This window comes from Salvelinus namaycush, chromosome 31 (assembly GCF_016432855.1).
Source record: "Salvelinus namaycush isolate Seneca chromosome 31, SaNama_1.0, whole genome shotgun sequence".
In the NCBI taxonomy this organism is placed as follows: domain Eukaryota; kingdom Metazoa; phylum Chordata; class Actinopteri; order Salmoniformes; family Salmonidae; genus Salvelinus; species Salvelinus namaycush.
The window spans coordinates 19,108,402-19,129,942 of NC_052337.1; the positions used below are offsets into that span (position 1 = coordinate 19,108,402).

The 21,541-nt window shown below is 40.1% G+C and overlaps 2 protein-coding genes across 3 annotated transcripts; both read left to right on the forward strand.

Moving 5' to 3' along the window:
• Positions 1–5,976: 5,976 nt before the first annotated feature.
• On the forward strand, positions 5,977–8,201 carry LOC120025468 (zinc finger protein OZF-like). The gene is made up of 2 exons (XM_038970023.1): positions 5,977–6,256; positions 6,907–8,201. Exons 1-2 carry the CDS (start codon positions 6,061–6,063, stop codon positions 8,043–8,045), a joined length of 1,335 nt encoding a protein of 444 aa, XP_038825951.1. The 5' UTR covers positions 5,977–6,060; the 3' UTR covers positions 8,046–8,201.
• Positions 8,202–13,201: 5,000 nt separating this feature from the next.
• LOC120025462 (zinc finger protein 708-like) lies at positions 13,202–19,559 on the forward strand. 2 transcript variants are annotated; one of them, XM_038970011.1, is made up of 4 exons: positions 13,202–13,480; positions 15,047–15,305; positions 15,476–15,571; positions 17,583–19,559. In XM_038970011.1, the coding sequence occupies exons 2-4, from the start codon at positions 15,059–15,061 to the stop codon at positions 19,265–19,267; spliced, it is 2,028 nt and encodes a 675-aa protein (XP_038825939.1). In that variant the 5' UTR covers positions 13,202–13,480; positions 15,047–15,058; the 3' UTR covers positions 19,268–19,559. The 2 variants fall into 2 exon arrangements, with proteins under 2 accessions (XP_038825939.1, XP_038825938.1); XM_038970010.1 differs by having other exon boundaries at positions 13,202–13,439.
• The last annotated feature ends 1,982 nt before the right edge of the window (positions 19,560–21,541 follow it).

A 21,541-nucleotide genomic window follows, 5' to 3' on the forward strand; every position in this document is an offset into this window, starting at 1 on the left:
TTTGTTTGACATACATTTAAAAAGTGAAACATCTGTCTCAGCGTCACTCTGTTACCATGGAATTGCCCTTAGTTAACATTAAATGCCTACAATACCATTTAATTGTAATAGAGACATCCAAAATGCATACAAAGAATGTGTCAAATTTGTGTTATGGCCTAAGATGATCCACCCCCAAAAATGAAATGATTCAATCTTGGAAGAGACTAATCAGACCTGGAATAATCTGAGTGGTCTAATGTTACATTTATTCAATTGTATTTTTACTTAATGATAGGCAAATTAAAGAGATCAATAAACAGAATAATTAGTAGGTGTTGCACACTAATCACCATCATAACCTTTCAAGTAATTTCAAGACCAGTTCTTCCTATTTGTGACAGTAGAATAATTACTCATATTTAACCATCTGCATTGACTAATTATGGATGTTGATACAGCTTATACAAAAAGTAGGTGTAGCCTACAAGTCTTTTTAATTAGGTGGATTTTGCTGATTCTGCTTGAAGCATACTAAACTACCTCACTGTAAAATCAACGAGGAATATCACAATTAGGCTGTCAGCCCACCCCAGTCAATGTGACAATGGTTTCACATCATAGAGTCGTTCACTTTAATGTTGTCCTTGCACTTTATTTGGGTTGGGGAGTCAGAGCGTTATAAATGGGCAACCACTTTGCCAACATCACCGTGGCTATAGCCTCAGCTTCTGCTTTAATTTGAGAAATTAGGCTACATGGGTGTTTGGGAACGTGGAGTTATGGTTAATTTCACAATGGAAAATAAATGATAGAGGCGACATACCATTAATTGACTTGCTCCGATCAGTGTACTCAAATCCATTTGTCCTCTTCTCAATCTCCATCCTCCTACCGCTAAATAGATCTTCGTCTTGGTTTCAACAGTTGTCCTCTGGAAATTACGAAATGTGTCTTTATGTTTTCATCCAGGTCGCTAATTATAGAAGAACCACTTCATGCCTCTGCCAGTTCAAAGGAAAAACATTTTGCGCCACTCTCGTGCTACAAAACACACCTTGACGTTTTCATGAATCACGTGACGAAACACTATTTGGCGTCTGAATTCTGGGATTTGTAGGATTCAATCATTGTGGGGTTGTATTAGGACAAAACAGTAGTCTAAAATGTCTGAAATAACCTACTAGTTCATCCATTGCATTTCAAACAGTTTCAAACACTTTAATATTTAGTAGTGTCTGTCATAGGCCTAATAACAAATCACAGTAATATAGCTACACTGTATTGACCGGCTTCTCACCTCTGAAAAGCAAAATGCCATCCATAAGAGATCATGACATGATAATGTCTTGTTTGTAATATGGAACTGATTTCCATATTAGGTAAAGGGTTTGTGGAAGGAGGATGTCTCTCTCTCTCTAATATCTGTAGAGTGTATATACACTAAACAAAAATATAAACGCAACATGTAAAGTGTTGGTCCCATGTTTGGTTTATATTTTTGTTTAGTGTATAAATGCTGTATCTACAGATATCAGAGAGAGAGAGAGAGAGAGATCCTCCTTCCACAAACCCTTTACCTAATATGGAAAGAGTGTGCAAAGCTGTCATCAAGGCAAATGGTGGCTACTTTGAAGAATCTAAAATCTAAAATATATTTTGATTTGTTCAACACTTTTTTGGTTACTACATCATACGATATGTGTCATTTCATAGTGTTGTTGTCTTCACTATTATTCTACAATGTAGAAAATATTAAAAATAAAGAAAAACCCTTGAATGAGTAACTGTGTCCAAACTTTTGACTGGTACAGTAAATACAGATTACATGTAATCCGTTACATTACTAGCAAAAATACTGTAATCAGATTACAGATACTTTTGAAAAACCATCGGATTACTTTTATATTCAGAAAGAATGTTTACGAAAAAAAATATTTCACACTTCTCTGTTTTCTCAGTGACATTCAAATCAGCATTGAAAAAATGCGCAAATTTAAATTTGTTCCACCTGAGCGAGTCTGACTACTAGTCAGAGACCACTACGATGACACACCAAATGTATTTGATGGATCGCGGGAAAAAATATTATAGGAATAGGCTTTTGTAGGTTACAGTCCAAGCTATCTCTTCCAATGGTGCGACTGGTGTAGGCATCCAAAAATGATCTAACTTGAATACACGCTTGGAGGTAAGGATGACAGCAGTCTACAGCGTAAGATGGTGAGGATAAGGATGGTGTAGTCTACAGCGATACGGACAACCCTTATTATTGATATCTACAAAGCGGATTGACGTGAATCACGCTGCTACTCTCTCATTTAGCTATTTGCGCCTTTCCGATTGTGGTTGTTGTGGATGGCTGTTCACAAATCTAAATGTGTGATATTTAAACCAAATAATGGTTGAATTCAAGAAGTTTAAACTGCCCATGAAACATTGTTTTTGAAACCAGTGGACAGTCAGTGAAAAATGCGCTCTTACGACAGCTGCATAGTGCGGAACCCAGCCTATGGAATAAAAGTGGGGTTTTTATTGCTCAATCTAATTCATGGTGATAAAAATGTTTTTATCCTTAGGCTTAATGGACACATGCTCAAACTCGTACACTTTTTATAGACTTAAAAGAACAATATGTAGTTGCTACATCCATTTTGGACTTATAAATGATAAATATAAAGATATAATTGAATCGTATTATTATATGTGGTAGAAAGCGATAGGTTAGAAGTAGCCTACATAACCAAACCATAAAGTAAAATGTAACATCCATGTATGGCCAGCTATGTAAACTTTAACATTGATTTATCCTTGCAATAGATGTCGTTCAATTGGTAACATACATGTTTTGTCTTCTTCTAATGCCTCTTAAGGGGAAAGTAATCTAAAAGTAACTGATTACATTTAGAAAGTAACCTACCCAACCCTGCAGAATATATATATATATATATTTTTTTTTTTAACTGGGTGTTTCGAGCCCTGAATGCTGACTGGCTGATAGCCGCGGTATATCAGACCATATACCACAGGTATAACAAAATATGTATTTTTACTGCTCTAATTACATTGGTAGCCAGTTTATAATAGCAATAAGGCACCTCGGGGGTTTGCGGTATATGGCCAATATACCACCGCTAAGGGCTGTATCCAGGCCATGGTATATTGGCCATATACCACACCCCCCCGTGCCTTATTGCTTAAATATATTATATGCAGCCTGCAGGATCGACAGCGTAAATGCTCATCAAATCAAATGTTATTTGTCACATGCACCGAATACAACAGGTGTAGGTAGACCTTACAGTGAAATGCTTATTTACAAGCCCTTAACCAACAATGCAGTTTTAAGAAAAATAAGTGTTAAGAAAGTATTTACTCAAATAAACTAAAGTAAAAAAATAAATAATAATAATTAAAGAGCAACAATAAAATAACAGTAGCGAGGCTATATACAGGTGGTACAGAGTCAATGTGCAGGGGCACAGGTTAGTCTAGGTAATATGTATAGGTTTTTATTTAACTAGGCAAGTCATGTTTTACTTTACCTTAACTAGTCAGTTGAGAACACATTTTTATTTTCAATGACAGCCTAGGAACTGCCTTGTTCGGGGGCAGAACGACATATTTTTACCTTGTCAGCTCGGGGATTTGATCTTCCAACCTTTCGGTTACTAGTCCAACGGTTTAACCACTAGGCTACCTGCCGCCCCGATAAAGCTAGATGTAGGCTAGATGTCCCAGGTACAGTGATGCCAGAGACATCAAAACCAAGTGAGAAATTCCTTATTGTGTTGTCCAACCATTGGAGAGATGCAGAGATGGCTCATTTGAGCACACTTCACTTCACATCCAGGCATAACCTGACTGTGGTCAACTCAGGGCTAGTACATTTCCCCCCATTCCCCTGTATATTGCTGCCCTCTGGTGATGTCATTACATACTTGCTTTGGTTTAATCCAGCAGACTAAAAATAAGGAAGATATTCTCTGTAACAATCCAGCAAAGGACCATTGAAAATGCAGGGTTTCTAATTCTACCCACAGTTTGAATGTACAACTTTGTCGTAGGCTTATCCTGCCACCCACCCTCACATGTGAAATTCATGGGACTTTGCTGGAATAATGTCAGCTATTTAGAAAAAATAAATACATGTTGAATTGTATTTTGCTTCCTTGTAATGTGTTATGCTGACATTTTACATTACATTTTAGTCATTTAGCAAACACCTATCCAGAGCACTGTACAATCCGTGCCGTCAACTAAGGTAGGTAAAACAACCACTTATCACAATAATTTTTTGATAGTAGTAGGCCTATCATAAGCATTTTTTATAGTTTTTGCATTCATAATTGGCACTGGCTTACAAATTATGTACAGTAGCATAAAAGTCTGAAATAAAACGAATACACAGAAACACTCTCACTCTCCTCCTATGCTGTCTTCAGAAGTAATACCTCTAAAACATTAGCTAGATTAGAAATTAATACATTCCCAGAGAGAACTTCCATTTTCACAATCCTAGGATTTGGGAGAAATAATCTCTAATCTATCTAGACTACAGAGAGCTTAATCTGTGACAGTCAACCCTCTGAGATTCATTCATCGGCAGGTAGCATAGCGGTTAAGAGTTTTGTGGCCAGTGACCAAAAAGTTGCGGGTTCGAATCCCTGAGCCGACTAGGTGAAAAATCTGTTGTTGTCCCCTTGAGCAAGGCACTTAACCCGAATTGCTTCTGTAAATTGCTCTAGATAAGAGCATCTGCTGAATGACTAACACTTTTAAATGTATAATCGATTCACAGAATACGGCATGGTATTCTGGTATGTTTTTTTTGTCACACTGCTTTGCTTTATCTTGGCCAGGTCGCAGTTGTAAATGAGAACTTGTTCTCAACTGGCGTACCTGGTTAAATAAAGGTGAAATAAAAATGGTAAAGCATCACTCTGACAGGGGGAGGAGAAAGAGAGTTTGACAGTCAATCAATGAAGCTCTTTGATGTTCAAGAGATGTGAGTCTAGGTTGGCAAGTAAAATAATGTTATATACGTACTACCAGCATCCTATGAAGGATTTGGGAAACCCACCCCACAATAATGACTACCTTTTTCAATGACAGACAGACAGACAATCATTCAGTGAGGTTACCTCCAGGAAATGGATGTGAGCCTCTGTGTGAGCTTCTCCAGCTCAACCTCGCTCTTCTTCAGCTCAGCGATCTCCTGTTCCAAACACTCCATGAAGGCTTCAGCTGCGTTCTCCCAGGCTACAACCAGCTCCTTCACCTCAAAGTGTACGTCTTCTCTCAATTTTACAGATTGACTGACCTTCATGTCTTAAAGTAATGACGGACTACCATTTCTCTTTGCTTGTTTGAGATGTTCTTGCCATAATATTGACTTGGTCTTTACCAAATAGGGCTATCTTCTGTATACCACCCCACCCACCTCCCACCTTGTCACAACACAACTGATTGGCTCAAACGCATTAAGAAGGAAAGAAATTTCACAAATTAACTTTTAACAAGGCACACCTGTTAATTGAAATTCATTCCAGGTGACTACCTCATGAAGCTGGTTGAGAGAATGCCAAGAGTGTGCATAGCTGTCATCAAAGCAAAGGGTGGCTACTTTGAAGAATCTCAAATATAAATTATATTTTGATTTGTTTAACACTTTTTTGGTTACTACATGATTCCATTTGTGTTAGTTCATAGTTTTGATGTCTTCACTATTATTCTACAATGTAGAAAATAGTAAAATAAAGAAAAACACTTGAATGAGTAGGTGTTCTAAAACTTTTGACCAGTAGTATATATATATATATCACTCTGCATTGTTGGGAAGGGCCTGTAAGTAAGTATTTCACTGTTAGTCCACACCTGTTGATTACGAAGCATGTGACAAATAACATTATTTGATACGATACGATACAGGACTCTTATTCTGAAATATTCCCAAAAATCAGACCTGGAAGTACTTAGTCATTCTGGCCTACTTCGCACCAGTTTTTGTAACTAGCTAGCTATAGCAACTCTTGAGCAGCACAAAAATCAATAACTTCTTCCACTATTTTTCTCCCCAAAATGTCTAAACTACAGCTACTCAATGAGGTTCTCGATGAAAAATTAGCTGCAGTTCCCCTGGAGATATCCGTGGTAGTTAAAACAACGATAGCAGAGTACCAGGGAGAAATCTCCCGTTTGAAGCGGGCGGTTGCACGTCTACGAAGACTGCTCGATTTGGTTTTCAAACCAGAGATAAAATTGCAAAGATTAGCAGGTTTGTGACTACGTGTCTCTGTTTGACATGCATTTACAGTGTAGCCCAATATTAATCATTACAATTTTAGGCTTTGATTAGTACATTAGTATATACTGACGAGTAGCAATAAAAGATGTGGGGGATACGCAAGCAGTATGGCTAGCTAACTACATAACGTTAGCTAGCAAGCATGTACAATTACTTTAATTACAATTTAATAGCATACCAATTTCACGACGAAATATTTAAAGAAAATGTGGCCATTGTCCATTGAAAATGCATTTTAAAAAAGTGTTCTATGTGCCATTTTGTCTTAAATGGTCTTTAATCCGTTTTTGAAAAGGTATTATATTTTACTGGGACTCGTGTGTTCAGTACGATAAATCAGTCAAAGTAGTCCTATTTCTTCCATTTCGGCATTTATTTTGTGGATGGGCTCCTGAGCTAAAACACTACATCTCAGTGCAAGGGGTGTCACTACAGACCCTGGTTCGATTCCAGGCTATTTCATAACTTGACGTTATTGCGAGTCCCATAGGGTGGCGCACAATTGGCCCAGCGTCGTACAGGTTAGGGTTTGTCCGGGGTAGGCCGTCATTGTAAATAAGAATGTTCTTAACTGACTTTCCTAGTTAAATAAATACAAATACATTTGATTCTTTCTCCAGACCTCCAGCAGCTCACTCTCACTGAAGAGGTTATTCCTGAGCAGGAATGGAGCCCTGGTCTGGGGCCGGTGGAGTCGGATACCGAAGAGTCTATGTGGGACTCTTTCAACATCATAACTGTGGAGAACCAAACAGAATCTGATGGCGAGAGCCACAACAGAGAATCTGAATCAACCAGTGACTATGAGCCCCCCTCTGAAGTAAGTCCAGACAGTGACAACAGTGAAAATGGAAACGTGGATGGAGTGGAGAGTAGAATACCACTGTCAGGATTAAAGCCTCTCAAATCAAAGAGAGGAAGAGGACGGCCAAGGAAAGGAACCAGTAAGTTGCCTGATCTGAAATGTGACGTGTGCGGGAAATGCTTTACAGCAGCACGTAGTCTGAAAAGGCATCAGCTAAATCTGCACAGTGAAGAGAGACTAACAGGACAGCCAAAGAAAGAAAACTGTGAATTTCCTGATCTGAAATGTGATGTGTGTGGAAAATGCTTTGAGAAAGCACGTAATCTGCAACGGCATCGGCAATATCGGCACAGTGAGGAGAGACGACACATGTGCGACACTTGTGGGAAATGTTTCATCCGGAAGGACCATATGACCCAGCACATGAAGCTTCACACAGAGGAGAAAAAACACTGCTGCACTGAATGTGGCAAACGTTTCCTTCACAAGTCCATCCTGAAAAATCATATGGGTACTCATACAGGGGAGGCTTTTAAATGTGATGTGTGTGGAAAATGCATGACGACTGCAGGTGGTCTGAAAGTGCATCAGAAAAATCACACTGAGAAATCGCATCAGTGCAAAGAATGTGACAAAGCCTACACCTTTAAGGGAGACCTGATAAAGCATGTGAGGATTCACACTGGGGAGAAACCATTTCAATGCAAAGAATGTGGCAAATGCTTCAGCGACAAGGGAAGCCTTCCAAAGCATATGATGACTCACACAGAGGAGAAACCACATCGCTGTAACGAATGTGGCAAATGCTTCAGTCTGAAGGGAAGCCTGACAGCACATATGAAGATTCATACAGGGGAGGGAGTTCAATGTCATTTGTGTGGAACTCACTTGAAGTTAAAATCAAGTCTAAAAAGACATCTGCGAACTCATAGAAGGAATAGCCCTAATGAATGAGAACACGTACAAATGTTTTGGAAAGATCCAAGCTGAATATGAATTATAATTGTTATTTCTGTGGAATGGAGAAGGAGACCATTTTTCATAAATATTTTACCTGTATTTATAGTGTAATGTTTTGGATTGACAAACAGGACATGTGGTACAATTGAATGGCTTTGATCATTACTTATTTCAGAAATGAGATTGATAAGGATTTAGTATATTTAATTAAACTGCTAATAATTATAGGTCAAATTCATATTTACATAACAACTGGTCTGATTTAACTAATATGGCACTATTTTAAATACAATTAAAAACAAAGGCACTATTATTAATCAATATGATTTGTTTGGGTAGGACTCCTGGCAATGTAAAAAGTTTGTTTTTGTATGTGACTATTCCTCTTTCGCTAAAATAATATATATATATTTATATATATATATATATATATATATATATAAAAAAGAGTTAAGGCCCCCACTTGTGTCATGTCACATCATACCTGGACCACCTATTGAGATTAGCTTTTTTTAAAGTAAATCAGGAGTTAAATGAGGTGAAAGGGAGACTGGAGGACTTTAAGCAGATTTCCCAATATTAATGGCCAAAAAATTTGCACAACCACCCTGGGTGGGTAAACGGTGGATTTAGAAACTAGAGGTGCTCCTGTGTAGAATGGACCCCACTTTTACTGTGACACAATTTCCAGAAATGTGTGTATAGTCCCCCCCCCCACAAAACAAATGTCAAGCATAAATGGTCATAGAAATCACAATAGCTTAAAAATACATTAAATTATTTGGATGATAACTAGTATTAAATATATCAACAATAGTGCATATTTTCCCCCAAATTATTTGTTTACAAGGTAAACAGGACAGGACTCTTATTCTGGAGGATTCCAAAATGGTCTCTGTTAACTGGAATCCTTGGGAAGTCCCTTTCTGTTAGGGAACACCTACTCTGGGAAGTGTTTTTTTTCTCACCTTTATTTAACCAGGTAGGCCAGTTGAGAACAAGTTCTCATTTACAACTGTGACCTGGCCAAGATAAAGCAAAGCAGTGCGACACAAACAACAACATAGAGTTACACATGGGATAAACAAACGTACAGTCAATAACACAATAGAAAAATCTATATACAGTGTGTGCAAATGTAGTAAGATTAGGAAGTTAAGGCAATACATAGGCCATAGTGGTGAAATAATTACAATTTAGCATTGACACTGGAGTGATAGATGTGCAGAAGATGAATGTGCAAGTAGAGATACTGGGGTGCAAAAGAGCAAGAAGATAAATAACAATATGGGGATGAGGTAGTTGGGTGGGCTATTTACAGATGGGCTGTGTACAGGTGCAATGATCGGTAAGCTGCACTGACAGCTGATGCTTAAAGTTAGTGAGTGAGATATAAGACTCCAGCTTCAGTGATTTTTGCAATTTGTTCCAGTCATTGGCAGCAGAGAACTGTAAGGAAAGGCGGCCAAAGGAGGAGTTGGCTTTGGCGATGACCAGTGAAATATACCTGCTGGAGCGTGTGCTACGGGTGGGTGCTGCTATGGTGACCAGTGAGCTGAGATAAGGCGGGGCTTTACCTAGCAAAGACTTATAGATGACCTGGAGCCAGTGGGTTTAGCGACGAATATGAAGCGAGGGCCAGCCAATGAGAGCATACAGGGTGCAGTGGTGGGTAGTATATGGGGCTTTAGTGACAAAACGGATGGCACGGTGATAGACTACATCCAATTTGCTGAGTAGAGTGTTGGAGGCTATTTTGTAAATGACATCGCCGAAGTCAAGGATCGGTAGGATTGTCGTGTGCATGTACAATAACTCAAATTTGCCTTTGCACTCCTAAACAGCGCGATTTAAAAACACTTTTGCAAAGGGTAAAGTCTACAAAACTTAGTCCACACTGTTCATAACAGATTCTAGTTTTATGAACAGAAAACAGTATTGAGATCAAATGTTTAATTGAAAATTTGCAAAAGGTTGGCTAAAATCCATCTCTCACTTCCCACCAGTGGGCTTCCTCACATATTTGGTAGTGAGTGGAAACGCTAACCGGATGCTTCACCTTTATACATCAGGTGGAATATCTGTCTCATTGTTCTATCTGTGGTATGAGTATTCGAACACAACTTATGGCTCTGGCACTGACCATTCCCGGAATGCGTCGTTATTCTTGCCAGAAGCACAGATAGAACAATGAGACACACACACACCCATAAAATGAGGTGGAAACTGAGCTGCACTTCCTAACCTCCTGCCAAATGTATGACCATATTAGAGAGACATATTTCCCCCAGACTACAAACTCACAAAGAATTCGAAAACAAATACAATTTTGATAGACTCCCATATCTATTGGGTGAAATACCAGTGTGCAATCACATCAGCAATTTTTGTGACCTGTTGCCACAAGAAAAGGGCAACCAGTGAAGAGCAAACACCATTGTAAATATTTATTTATTTTCCCTTTTGTACTTTAACTATTTGCACATCGCTACAACACTGTATATTTGAAATGTCTTTATTCTTTTAGAACTTGTGTGTGTAATATTTACTTGAAATGTTTTGTTTTTCATTTTTGTTTATCTATTTCACTTGCTTTGGCAAAGTAAACATATGTTTCCCTGCCAATAAAGCCCCTAGAATTGCATCTGCTTGGTGTTTCCACTCACTACCAAATATGGTAGTGAGCGGAAGCCCAGTGGACAGCAGTGGAAGAAGATGGATTCTGCATGTTCTCAGATGAAACATTTGATCTCAAGTTTTCTGTTCCCAAAACTAGAATATGCTATCAACAGAGTGGACTAAGTCTTGTAGACTTTACCCTTTGCCAAAGTTGTAAAAAATTGCGTTGTTTCGAAAGAGTGCAAGGGCTAATTAAGTTATTGCACAAGCGCACTTCAGAGTAGGCGATCTGTAATGGAAATATACAGATGATGCTAGAACGGGCCAATAGAATCTCACTAGCTCGTGTTTGGCTTTGCCCCTCCTTGCTTGTTCTGCCCACTATGACTAATTTGTTCCCATTGGAAACGACAGGCTGTGGTCTATCTTGGTTTAGTTATAAAAAAAAAATCATTGCAATAAGTATTTTAAGAAATTAAGAGATGGTGAACCTAAACTCGATTCGTATTAACGCCCATTTGCCGTGTTCAAAACAACTGGGATATTGTAAAAATACGAGGTCAAATCATGACGTCAGTGATCTTCAGATCAGAGCCTTAGAAAGAGGCCCGAGTTCCCTGGTTAGAATTCCAAGTTGGATGACCTTTCAAATCCATTTTTCCCAGTTGTTTTGAATGCTCAGAAGTGTGAGATTTCCGAGTTCCCAATTGTTTTGAATCTAATCTCATTGTTCTATCTGTGACTATACCCTAGCTTTTTACAATGGTTTTCGTGATGATTAATTTAGCAACAGAGTGACACACCATGACAACGTGAACGTGATTGGTTGATAGTATGCTGGGCAGGCATTATACATTCCTCCATTTATTAACCAATGAGATTACTATCCTCATTTCTTGGGGAGAAGCATGAAGCGAGACGGTGGATGGAAGAGTGCGCTTGTTTGAAATGGAAAAGTGTTGTGGTAGCTTTTGATAAAGAAGAACATCAAGACGAAGCAGCTGCTTTATAAGTGGGATACACTTAGGGGTTTGTGCTGATTGTATGGAGATTGTGACAGCCGGTTAAATGGCGTCCCTTGAGAAGGCAAGAACAATACGTGTCAGGAGATGTGCAGTATTATCATAAGGAGACGTATACTAGGAATACGAAGGAGGAATGAAGGGAAAAAGCGAGGCAGAGGAGGTCTGAGGGAGGAAGAGGGTGAGCTTGAGTCGGTCAAAATAGGGAGATGGTTTGTTAAAGGATGGTAGAAAGTAGCAGAGTGAGCTGAAGACAGGAGGAGAAATGGAAGTGAATGAGGTCGAAGTATCGGAGGTGGTAGGTGTGAAGTTCTCGGAGCCCGAGGCTTGCACTGAGGGTCAGGATAAATATGTCCGACAGTAGGAGTGAAGTTTTTGGAAAAAGTGGACCCTGCCTTTTGGCTGATCCATTTGTGGTTGCAGGGTGGCTAAAAACAGAGTTGGGTGCTGTGGAATCGGTGAGGGTAACCAGAAGTGGTCATAATAATTGTTTGTGTTTCTGTTGGTCAGAGGGAGATGACACTGCGCTTAAACGAATGGGAGCAAGAAATGTGAATGGTTTTGCTCTCAAGAAAAAGGGCGCCATTGAAAGGAGTGATTACTGTTGTAGCAGTCAATGTAAAAGTTGACCAACTGAAGAGGAAGATTCCCGGTGTTTGTGATGCTTGTCGTTTGGTGCGACACACAGGGTGGCGTGACTGGTGAAACAGAAGAGTCTGTTCTTTTGAGTTTTCATGTTGAGGCTTTGCCCGGACAGTGATGTTAGGATATATACGTTATCCTGTACAAGCTTTTGTGCTGAATACATTACGTTGTTACAGGTGTCACGTTTATGGGCATGTGGCAGCAGTGTGTAGTAGAGAGGTTCCTAGGTGTGCAGAAGGGCATGAGACAAAGGAATGTGTAGCATTGGGGAAAGTAGTGGTATGTGTTAATTGTAGGGGTGCCCATGTGGCTGGGGATCAGAAATGTCCTGTGCGAGAGAGGCAGGTTGAGGTTTCCAGGGTTAGAGTAGTGCAGAAGTTGTCATATGCTGAGACAGTGAAGAAAGTAGAGTAAGATGGGTCAAGGGGGAGGGATCCTGAGAGGAGTGGTGTGAGTAGTAGATCTGTACCAGTACAGAGGGATAGGCCAACAAGTGATATGTTTCAGTGAGATTTGATTTTTAGCATTTATAGCAATTGTTATCAACTGTACTGCAGGGATAGAACGTAAGTCTCCGAAAATGTAGGTTGTGGTGGCAGATGCGGAGAGGTATTTGGGTGTGCAAGACTTGACATCAGACAAATTACAGGGTGTGTTAAGCAGTGGTGCAGAATGGTGTTATTTTTGTATAATTTTTGTATAATTTTCAGAGTGTAGTGTTAATGGTAGGGTATGTATTTATTTAAAAATTCAAGCAAAGTATAAGGGAGTTGTACTCCGGTCTAGTAGATGGCGGTAATGCAACATTTATTGGATACCAACCGCCGTTAAACGTCATCGAAGAATCCTCGTTTCTTCAAATATTTCTGTTATTGCCTGCTTCACAGCGGTAGCAAAAAAAAATGCTAGCTAACACATGTAGCTAGCTATATATTTTAACGTTACGTGAATGAGTGAGGGCGAAATGTCAACTTACAATATGTTCCAGTCAGAAACAACATCGATTATGGCTTTTGTCGTCGAGACTGTAATGAAAGAAATTAGCCATCTTTCAAACGCGCAACACTCGGACGCTAACGACTGCAGTAAATCTGAGAGAGAGGTGAGCGCTGACAAATACTCTACTGAGCAGCGTGATGACGGGTGCGTAGTGACTATAGTTAACGTCGAACAAAAGTTTTAGATAACTAGCTTTCTCAATGGTTTAGCTAGGTAACGTCACTACTGCTATACCTTATGCCGCGTTCTTGTCCTAGTCGGAGCTAGGAAACTCGGACATTTCCGACTTGATAATTGGTTGAACGAGGCACGTGTAATTTAAACCAGTTTGCAAGTCTAATTTCCGAGTCTCCTATTTCCGACTAGGACGTGAACGCGGCATTAGCTCCCGAAAACTAGGGAGAAGGCAGAATGCCGCCTAGTTGTCAGGCATTAGCTTCGCCCACTACTACATGTGAACAATCCCGAAGCGCTGTTAACGTTTAGAAACGTCAATAATCGCTTGCAATATGGCTTTCGAAAAATGTAATTTATCTTTCATCAGTGAGAAAAAAATCCTTCAAATAAAACATTTACATACTGTAGCAGTTTTGCATAGAGCCATACAGCTGGGCGCCTACCACCATCGAAACTACACTTCGAGTTACGCTTACACAGGTGTTCGGAGCATGCTAGATAGCTTATTAGCACAGGTGGTAGCTTTTTGTCTCACGTAAACAAGCGCTGTAACATGGAGATATGGCCCTGTGGGAGCATGAACCAAGCCCAATCAAGGTGCTTATCAATTTAACCAGATATCAAGAGACTAGTGTTAATGTTCAGATTGAGCTTTGGGCTCTTTTCTACTAGCAGTATTTCAATCTGTTCAATTTCGCAGTGTGGATAAAGGTCAAATGTGCATGTCCCATCCCAGAATTGAGGTGTCTTAATGTAACCATGATTGCATTCGACCCCAGTGCAACTCGGTGTAAACAAGCTTAACAGTAGGGTCAGCATCTTCTGGCAAAACCCTAAGCTATGTTACTAACTTGCTAGGTAACTATGGTTTCACATCCTCTGCTGTGGCTGGCTGTATACTGTTAGGTAGTCTAATATCCACAGGAAAGTGTTTTACACTTCTCCAGCGTGCCAGTGGCCATCGAAGGTGAGCATTTGCCCACTGAAGTTGGTTACGACTCCAAACTGCAGTCAGGTCAAGACCCTGGTAAGGACAACGAGCACGCATATAAGCTTCCCAGTGATGATTTCTGGCAGTTTGAGGAAATAGTTTGCTTGTGCAAACCCACAGTTTCATCAGCTGTCCGGGTGGCTGGTCTCAGACAATCCCACAGGTGAAGAAGCCAGATGTGTGCTGGTGGTCCTGGGCTGACGTGGTCTGCTGTTGGACGTACTGCCAAATTCTCTTAAATGACATTGGAGGTGGCCTTTTATTGTCCCCAGCACAAGGTGCACCTGTGTAATGATCGTGCTGTTAATCAGCTTATTGATATGCCACACCTGTCAGGTGGATGGATTATCTTGGCAAAGGAGAAATGCTCACAGATTTGTGCACAATTTGAGAGAAATAAGCTTTTTGTGCATATGGAACATTTATGGAATATTTTATTTCTGCTCATGAAACATGGGACCAACACCATACATGTTGTGTTTTGTATTTTTGTTCAGTGTAGTAGCTAGCTAACCAGTTTACTTTTTAAAATTTCTCTACAGCTTTGCACCATAATGAATCTGGTGATGGGGGAGGCTATTCGTAAAATCTGCCAACTATTCCTCGTGGCCTCCTCACGTCTACAAAATGAAAATGGGAAACTGAAGACCAAGATGGAGCAGATGGAGGAAGATATGAAGACAATAACTGAGAAGGCTGAACATTATAGAATGTCTCTAGCTAAAGTGCAGGCACAAGCAGAACCGAAAGGACCTACCCATGTTCTGCACAATGGAATCATCTTTGCAATTAAACCACTTGGTGAGTGTTATAGACCTACAGTCATTACTGTCTATAGCAAGTTAATTAACTTATTTTTTCCCCCTGTATATTTAATAGTTTTGTTTATCAACTTACATCACACACATTGTGTGGAAAGAAAGGGAAAAGTGTTGTAAATATTTCAATGTAATATTGCATGTTACTTTTAGATCTCCCAGTGTTGCCTGGAATGACAGCGGGTTCAGCATTGCCAGGGAATGTCAGTCAAGCAAACCCTGTGACTAACGCAACATCAGTCCGTGCAGGTAATATCCTCAAGTTGGTTTTCATTTGAATAATTGTTGACAAACCAGAGGTGCATTCAATTTAGTTAAATGTTGTCTACGGTTTAATGTTTGTTGGCTGCGTGATGGGTTGTACTTGAACTACATGTTTTCCCTGAATGGTGCATGTGCTATTCTTCAATCTTTTAGTTATGTTTGGTGGGTCAAGTGGGTTTGGCCTGATCAATATGTGACTGTTTCAAATCGCAAAACTTGTGCCGCAAAAAATCACCCTCTGGGCCAACTTAATCACAACATTCTTGGACTGGTCGTTCAGGACAGCGCTGTTTCTGTTGAATCAAATGTTGCACCCCGTTGTGTCCTGCTGAATGCGCTCCAGCATTCAGCAGGACACTAGGAACCAAAATGGTGACTACCTGAACTTGTCCAAGAAACGCTTGTGTTCGTTTTGTTGCTAAATATTTCCATATATTAGTTGATTTTTATTTGACTAATTAACTTCTCTGGGATATGTGGGACGGTAGCGTCCCACCTAACCAACAGCCAGTGAAATTGCAGGGCGCCAAATTCAAAACAGAAATCTCATAATTAAAATTCCTCAAACATACAATTATTATACACCATTTTAAAGATAAACTTCTCGTTAATCCAGCCAACATGTCTGATTTCAAAAAGGATTTACGGCGAAAGCACACCTTGCGATTATGTTAGGTCAGTACATAGCCACAGAAAAACACAGCCATTTTTCCAGCCAAAGAGAGGAGTAACAAAAAGCAGAAAGAGTTAAAGTTAATCACTAACCTTTGATGATCTTCATCAGATGACACTCATAGGACTTCATGTTACACAATACATGTATGTTTTGTTCGGTAAAGTTCATATTTATATCCCAAAATCTGAGTTTAGGCGGGACGCTACTGTCTCATTTGGCCAAAAGCCAGAGAAAATGCAGCGCGCCAAATTCAAATAAAATACTATAAAAATCTAACTTTCATTAAATCACCCATGAAAGATACCAAATTAAAGCTACACTTGGTTGTAAATCCAGCCAACATGTCAGAATTCAAAGAGGCTTTTCGGCAAAAGCAAACGATGCTATTTTCTGAGGATAGCAACATTGTAAACAAAGAGAGAGAAGCATATTTCAACCCTGCAGGCGCGACAAAAGATGCAGAAATAAAATATAATTCATGCCTTACCTTTGACGAGCTGCTGTTGTTGACACTCCAATATGTCCCATAAACATCACAAATGGTCCTTTTTGTTCGATTAATTCCGTCGATATATATCCAAAATGTCAATTTATTTGGCGCGTTTGATCCAGAAAAACACCAGTTCCAACTTGCTCAAACGTGGCTACAAAATATCTCAAAGGTTACCTGTAAACTTTGCCAAAACATTTCAAACTACTTTTGTAATACAACTTTAGGTATTTTTTAACATAAATAAGCAAAACATTTAAGACGGGATGATCTGTGTTCAATACAGGAATAAAACAAACTGTAGCATGCTTTCTGGTTACACGCCTCAAACAAAAAGTACACTTCACTCGACTCTCGTTCTGAACAGGGCTACTTCTTCATTACACAAAGGAAAAACCCTCAACCAATTTCTCAAGACTGTTGACATCCAGTGGAAGTGGTAGGAACTGCAGAAGGTCAATTAGAAATCTGGATTCCCAATGAAAATCAATTGAAAAGAGTGACCTCAAAAAAAAAAAAATATCTGAATGGTTTGTCCTCGGGGTTTCGCCTGCTAAATTAGTTCTGTTATACTCAGACATGATTCAAACAGTTTTAGAAACTTCAGAGTGTTTTCTATCCAAATCTACTAACAATATGCATATCTTATCTTCTGGGGATGAGTAGCTGGCAGTTGAATTTGGGTATGCTTTTCATCCAAATGTGAAAATGCTGCCCCCTATCCTAGAGAGGTTAACCAAATTGGTTTTGGACAACTTTGTTTTCTTATGTCCTCTTAACTTGGGCCATAGTTTTACAATGTGTGTCATCATATTCCTTTTTATATTTAGGTCCTGCAATGGTTTGCAGTAAACCCACAGAGACGTCTTCATTGGAGAATGACTCCTCTCTGGGAGACACAGATGGACTGAATACAGACCTCTCCCCAAGAGACACTGAATCCAACCTTGAGCATATGAGAGCTGCTCTGCCAGAGGGCAACGGGAGAGACAGCCATGAAAGCCAGAAAAACAGCAATACTAAAGGGACACGATCCAAAGAAACCAAACGCTTCAAGTGTGATGTTTGTGAGAAGACCTTCAGCAAGAAAGAGTTGTTGAGAGTTCACAAGTTAACGCACATGAGACCCTTCAAGTGTGATGTTTGTGACAAGGTCTTCAACCTGAACCGCTTGCTGGTACGTCACAAGCTACTTCACACAGGAGAGAGGCCATTCGCTTGTGGTCAATGTGGCAAAACATTCAGAATGTCCAAGCAGCTTGAACATCACATGTTGCGTCACAGAGAAAAAACATTCAGTTGCAAAGTTTGCGAAAGTATATTCCCTACCAAGAAAGATCTGACACAACATCGGCTTGTTCATGCAGTGGAGAGACCGTTCAAGTGCCTGACTTGTGGAAAAGGTTTCACATCAAGGGCCGTGCTTATGGGGCACGAGAGAATCCACACCGGTGAAAAACCACACAGCTGCGCTGAATGTGGGAAGAGTTACAGACTGTCTTATGACCTAAGTATTCATATGCGAAGACATACAGGTGAACGTCCACACTTATGCTCGGAGTGTGGTAAGAGCTTTATAACTAAATCCAGCCTTGAAAACCACAAGGTAATCCATACAGGGGAGAAGCCATTTACATGTGAGACCTGTGGAGCTGCTTTCGGCCATAAAGCAAACCTTCAGAGACACCAAGTGCTTCACACAGGGGAGAGACCGTACAAATGTAAAGTGTGTGGGAAAAGCTACCTTCAGTCCACCGACCTAAAAGCTCACATGCACCGTCATGGGGCAACCAAACCATTTATGTGTGACCTATGTGGAAAGACTTTCATTTACAATTACCAAATGAGACAGCACAATATAAAATGGCACACAGCTGAAGGAGAGAACATTCCTGGGGGAGTGGGAACCTCGACAAAGCCATTCAGTTGTGATGTATGTTTGAATGGCTTCAGCTCCATGCTAACTCTGAAAAACCATCAACAAGTTCACACAGGACAAAATCAATACTCTTGTTCTGTTTGCGGAAAGACCTTTGCCTATAAAAATACTTTGGACTATCACATGAAACTTCACAGTGGAGAGAAGCCCCATGAATGTAAATACTGTGGAAGAAAATTCATTCTTAAGCAAGCTCTCAAAGGACATGAGCGAACCCATACAGGTGAAAAGCCCTTCAAATGCAGTTATTGTGACAAGACTTTCTCAGTCAACAGCAATCTCAAAAGGCATGAGCGAGTCCACACGGGAGTGAAGCCATTCAAATGTGACGTCTGCGGGAGAGGTTTCAGCCAAGCCAACAATGTCAAAGCCCACATGCAAGTCCACACTGGAGTTAGGCCTTATTATTGCAAGAGATGTGGAAAGGGCTTTTCTGACATAAGACACTACAAAAACCATAGCTGTAATGGTGTGGCAGCGACACGCAATCAGTCTCGTAAACCTTCTGACCGTACTTTTAGAAGTAGGAAAGGAGGTAGAGACAGGAGTGCTTGCCTTAATGCTGCTGTGATGTAGACTCAGTGATATAATCTCTATCATTCACAGTGGGGCAACTTCCTGCTTTCAGACATCAGGAACAACATGGATGTATTCAGCAGGGTGAAAAGTTCTCGGGTGAGTTTCCCGAAAGCCTCGTAGGAAATGAAGCATATCTGCCGTAATGCTTGGAGATTTTGCTATAAGTCTTAGTCAATGTTCATGAGCCCACATTATCATGGAGACGTTGTATATTTCTGACTGTGCTCAATCATTTACCATGTGTTTTTTCCTATTGTGTAAATCCTTAAACACCGAATTCATGTGAAAATATCAGAACTACACATTTAATACTTTGTACGTCAGCTACATAGGACTGCTAGAATAGTTATTCAGGTGATTGTCCTGATTGGGCAAGAATTTTGAAGGAATTCTTGTTTTTAAAGGTGCAATTCGGCTGTTTTCATATCAATATCATATAATTTCTTGGTAACAATTGAAGTACCTCATTTTGCTTGTTTTCAATTAAAATGGTCAAAAATATTTATTTTAAAATAGCTTTTTAGCAATGAGCAATTTCTCAAGCAAGAATTTTGCTTGGACTGTCGGAGTGGGGAGAGAAACTGTTGTTATTGGCAGAGGTTTGGAACTCTTCCTTATTGGTCTATTAACTCATTTATCATCAGGCCGCCAGAAACTCCATCCCACCAAAACAGGCTGAAATGTCAGCCGGTCTTTTCAAACAACTCTTACTCTAAAAGGGAATTATCATTCTCACTATTATTCCAACCTCATAGTGTGGAAATACTGTACATGACCAAAGGTATGTGGGACACCTGCTCATGTCACATCTCATTACAAATTCATGGGCATTAATATGGAGTTGGTCCCCCCCTTTGCTGCTATACCAGCCACCCTCCACTCTCCGGGAAGGCTTTCCACTAGATGTTGGAACATTGCTGCGGGGACTAATGCTCTTGTAGCTGAATGGAAGCAAATCCCTGCAGCATTGTTCCAACATTTAGTGGAAAGCCTTCCCAGAAGAGTGGAGGCTGTTATAGCAGCAAAGGGGGGACCAACTCCATATGAATGCCCATGATTTAATGTCCAGCTTTAAGCTGTTCACCTTGGTGTACTATTTTTCCTTTTTGTTAAGAGACTTAAGAATGTCTTTACCTTGTTTGGTTAGTTACTTCCATTTCAAGTTACTTTTGGGAGAAGTAGCCTTTTAGCTTGAGGAGAAGTGCATTGGATCTCCTTTTATTTGCAACACTGCATTTATGGTTTTTAAATACTACATTTAAGACTCGATTCTTGAGTTGTATCTGCATTAGTCCCCATGTATTCTCATTGTCTTACTTTTTTATGATGGTATAATTTATCGTGACATTTTTATTATCTGGAACTGATGCTTGACTTCAGAGTAATTGGTTGTAGACTAGGGCGTCTCAGACTAAGGTAAGTAAGGACTAACCAGTTAATCTTTGAAGCCTAATTATACTGAACAAAAATCTAAATGCAACATGCAATAATGTCAAAGATTTTACTGAGTTGCAGTTCATATAAGGAAATCAGTCAATTGAAAAAAATTCATTTGGCCCTAATCTATGGATTTCACATTACTGGGCGGGGGTGCAGCCATGGGTGGGCCTGGGAGGGCATAGGACCACCCACTGGGGAGCCAGGCCCAGCCAATCAGAATGAGTTTGCCCCCACAAAAGGGCTTTATTACAGTTCACATAAAGCTTTGTAGACTATTAGGAATACAGTTGGTTCACTTACACCACACAAATCTCCTGTTTCACAATGAAGGTCCAAGATGCTAAAAATCTCAAGGTGATAAGTACTAGGAGGGATGGGCCTTCTGTAAAGAGTCAGATGAAAGCCCTGGCTTTCACTAGGCAAGTCGGTTAAGAACAAATTGTTACTTACGGCCTAACCCAGACGCCGCCCTATGGGACTCCCAATCACGGCCGGTTGTGATACAGCCTGAAATCGAACCAGGGTCTGTAGTGACTCTAGCACTGAGATGCAGTGCTTTAGACCGCTGCGCCACTCGGGAGTCAAGGTGAACCTGGGGGCCAACATCCATCAAAGTTAAACCTACTTCTGGACAGGTTTAATGTAAGCTTTCACTTAGATCTAGATTAACTGTAATAGTCCTTCTGGAAATCTGACTTTTTTCGAATCTAGACTAGGGCAAGTCAGACTATTAAACCATGTCTGAGAAAAGCCAATTCAGTTAGTCCAGTTTAAATGCAGTTAGTCTAGGATTAGGCTTAATCTGTGTCTGCGAAATCGCCCCTGAGTGTA